Source organism: Octodon degus, unplaced genomic scaffold (genome assembly GCF_000260255.1).
Source record: "Octodon degus isolate 3935 unplaced genomic scaffold, OctDeg1.0 scaffold00019, whole genome shotgun sequence".
Lineage (NCBI taxonomy): Eukaryota > Metazoa > Chordata > Mammalia > Rodentia > Octodontidae > Octodon > Octodon degus.
This window is the reverse complement of record NW_004524595.1, coordinates 4,695,089-4,698,068: the sequence shown is the minus strand read 5'-3', so window position 1 is coordinate 4,698,068 and position 2,980 is coordinate 4,695,089. Positions and strand designations below refer to the sequence as shown.

At 42.8% G+C, this 2,980-nt stretch overlaps 1 protein-coding gene across 1 annotated transcript in view; it reads right to left on the bottom strand.

Moving 5' to 3' along the window:
* The window catches only part of Ift172 (intraflagellar transport 172), a 40,440-nt gene that overhangs the window by 21,927 nt on the left and 15,533 nt on the right, over nucleotides 1–2,980 (bottom strand). The window contains exon 15 of the mRNA XM_004627399.2: nucleotides 240–352. Within this exon, the coding sequence (XP_004627456.1) occupies nucleotides 240–352 (113 nt within the window). The remainder of the gene's footprint in view (nucleotides 1–239; nucleotides 353–2,980) is intronic.

The following is a 2,980-nucleotide window of genomic DNA, read 5'->3' as shown; positions in this document are numbered from 1 at the left end:
CTCAGTGGCCAGCTCAGTGTGCCCAGGGGCCAGGCCAGCACGGCATGTGGTGCCAGGGAGCAAACCCTGGTCCCTGGGCTTGCCTAAGTAGGTGTTTAGTCGACTGAGCTATCTTGCCAGCCTATCACTGAAAGTTCTAAAAGGTTCACCACCCCTGGCCTATACCCTGTAGAGCCTCTTACAAGCTAGGTCATATCCTCTGTGGACCAGCCAAGGCATAAGACCCGAGTAATCCTTACACGAAGTTTCCGGTCCCTGAAGAGGAGCTTGTGCCCAGTTTCATTAAGTTCCAGCCAATCTACACGGCTCTCGTGGCTGATGGTACCAATGTTGTAGCCACCAATCAGATCCACTATCAAGAAAAGGAGACAGATTAAGACAAAAGATTCCACACTCATATACAGAGTATGAGTCAGTCTGTAAAAGTGATTATACACTAGACCTTAAGAACACTGAGTGAGTCCAGGGTGTGCCCCTAGGAAATGCAAATGACCAATATAGCATACTTTTTCTGGAATGCTTAAGAAAATGAGTTTTATCTAAAATTGTAAATGGTTTTGTTTACTTTGGTTCAGAGCCATCAGGGAATGTGACTAAGACTGTGGCATCTGCCTCAAAGATCAGAGCTACCAAGCAAGTGGCTTTGACTATGAAATCCTTTGGAAGGCAGCACTGAGCACATCAGGAATGAGGACGCTGTTGGCACACTGGTGCACAAAGCTGATGAATGCAATGACTGGGTGATATGTGTTCAAAGAGCTACCTATGGCCAAAGAACACTGAACAGTGATGAGCAGGGAGGCCTGACAAAACAGCACAAGCCTCTGACTAAAGTAAGTGTGGTCAGTGCAGAGGATAAACATTTTATTTTTGTCTGACTCTTGTAGACAGTGTAAGAAATGACTTTAGGTGTGTGATGCACACATGTAATCCCAGCACTCTGGGAGGCTGAGGCAGGAGGAAACAAGTGCAAGCTCAGGCTGAGGCTATTTAGTGATTTAGAAGATCAGATTGCCAAGCTCCAGTATCTCAAACAAACCAAAACAAAATGAAAAAAGAAGGGGGAAAAAGCCCCCAGATGACCACTCACAGTTGAGAGGGATACTTTGAGAGAATCCTCTGGTCACACTCATTCACGTTTCTTTTTGTTGTTGTTTATTTGTCTTTATTTTGAGACAAGTCTTGGCTTGTGGTTCAGGCTGGCCTCAAATTCACAACAATTCTCCTGCCTCAGCCTCCCAAGTGCTGGGGTTACAAGTGTACAACACCACATCAGATTGCCCACTCTTACTGACACACATTATTAACTTATTAATAAACAAGGTGACTACTTTTTTTGTGTGTATTTTAGGGAAGGGGGTTTAGGGTCTCACTACTAGGTCAGACTCATAGTGATTCGCCTGTTTACAGCCTCCCAAGAGCTGGGAGGGTGACCACTTTTGTTGTACAAAAGGACCAAATGACAGCTAATGCTTACAGCTTGGCAAGATAAATTTTAAAATGAATATTCTTTAAATTAAAAATAAAAATGATAGGGCCGGCCAAATAGCTCAGAGGATTAAAGTGCCTGCAAGCAGGTGCAGGGGCTGGGGCTTCAATCCCTGGGCCCTGTCATGCCAGCCACCCACCCCTGGGGCACGCTGAGACAGCAACTGAGACTAGGCATGGTGGAGCATGCCTGTAATCCCAGCACTTGGGAGGCTATAAACAAGAGAATCACTACAAGTCTGATCTAGTAGTGAGACCCTGAATAACCTATAGACCCTTCCCTAAAATACAGAAAAAAAATGATGTAGCTACTTTTTTAAAAAATTTTTTTATTTATTTGTGTGTGGGGGGGGTGGCCAGCTCAGCCCACCAGGGGGCGGGGCTGGCTGGCATGTGGTGCTGGGGGATTGAACCACGGTCCATGTGCTTTAACTAAGCTTGTTCTAAGTAGGTGCTTTAGACCACTGAGCCATCTCACCAGCCCCTGTAGCTACTTTTTTAAAGTTACTTTTTTTTTTTTTTTCTTGCGGAACCGGGGATCGAACTCAGGCCCTTGCACTTGCCAGAGAAGCGCTTATTTCACTGAGCCATCTCCCCAGCCCACTAAAGTTACTTTTTAATATCACAATGATAAGTTGAATTATAGAATGTTAAGAGCTACAAGAATCCTGTGAACCCTGAAATTATACACAAAATAATGTGTGTCTTCCTTGGATAAGGTCTGAGATTTTCACAATATATTCAAAGGGGTGGGTGACCCATAAATGTGGACAGAACTCTTGTCATTATATATATATATATATATATATATATATATATATATTGAAATGGAAGGTGTGGTGGCATGCAGTTATTATCCCAGTACTTGAGGAAGCTGAGGCACAAGGACTGTAAGTTCAAGCTCAGCTTGGGTAAGTGTTGTCTCAAAATAAAAAGTAAAAATGAGTGACAATGTAGCTCAGTGTAAAGGCCCTGGTTTGAATCCCTAGTACCACAAAAAAGGGGAAGGGAGAAACCTACAGAGTGAATGGACTTGTTTAAAATCTCATAGCTCATTATTGCCCCTGAACTCTCAGGGATCTCAGTCTATTACCATTCTCATTACAGTTACCTACATATCTGTTATGAAATATAATACTTATAAAATGTAAGACTATTTTAAGAATAGGCCTATGTGTATTTCAAAACTTGATTTATGTCAGAGATGGCATTAAAAATTAGTAAGAATGGAATTTCAAAAAATGGTTAAACAGGGGCCGGGGAGATGGCTCAGTGGAATAAGTGCTTCCCTGGCAAGCACAAGGGCCTGAGTTCAATCCCCGGTTCCGCAAAAAAAAAAAAAAAAGGTTAAACAAATGAAAAAATAAAATTAAATCCCTACTCAAATTATACACATTATACATAAAAATAAATTCCAGGGGCCAGGGAGATGGCTCAATGGAATAAGCACTTCTCTGGCAAGCAAGGGCCCTGAGTTCAATCCCCAGTTCTG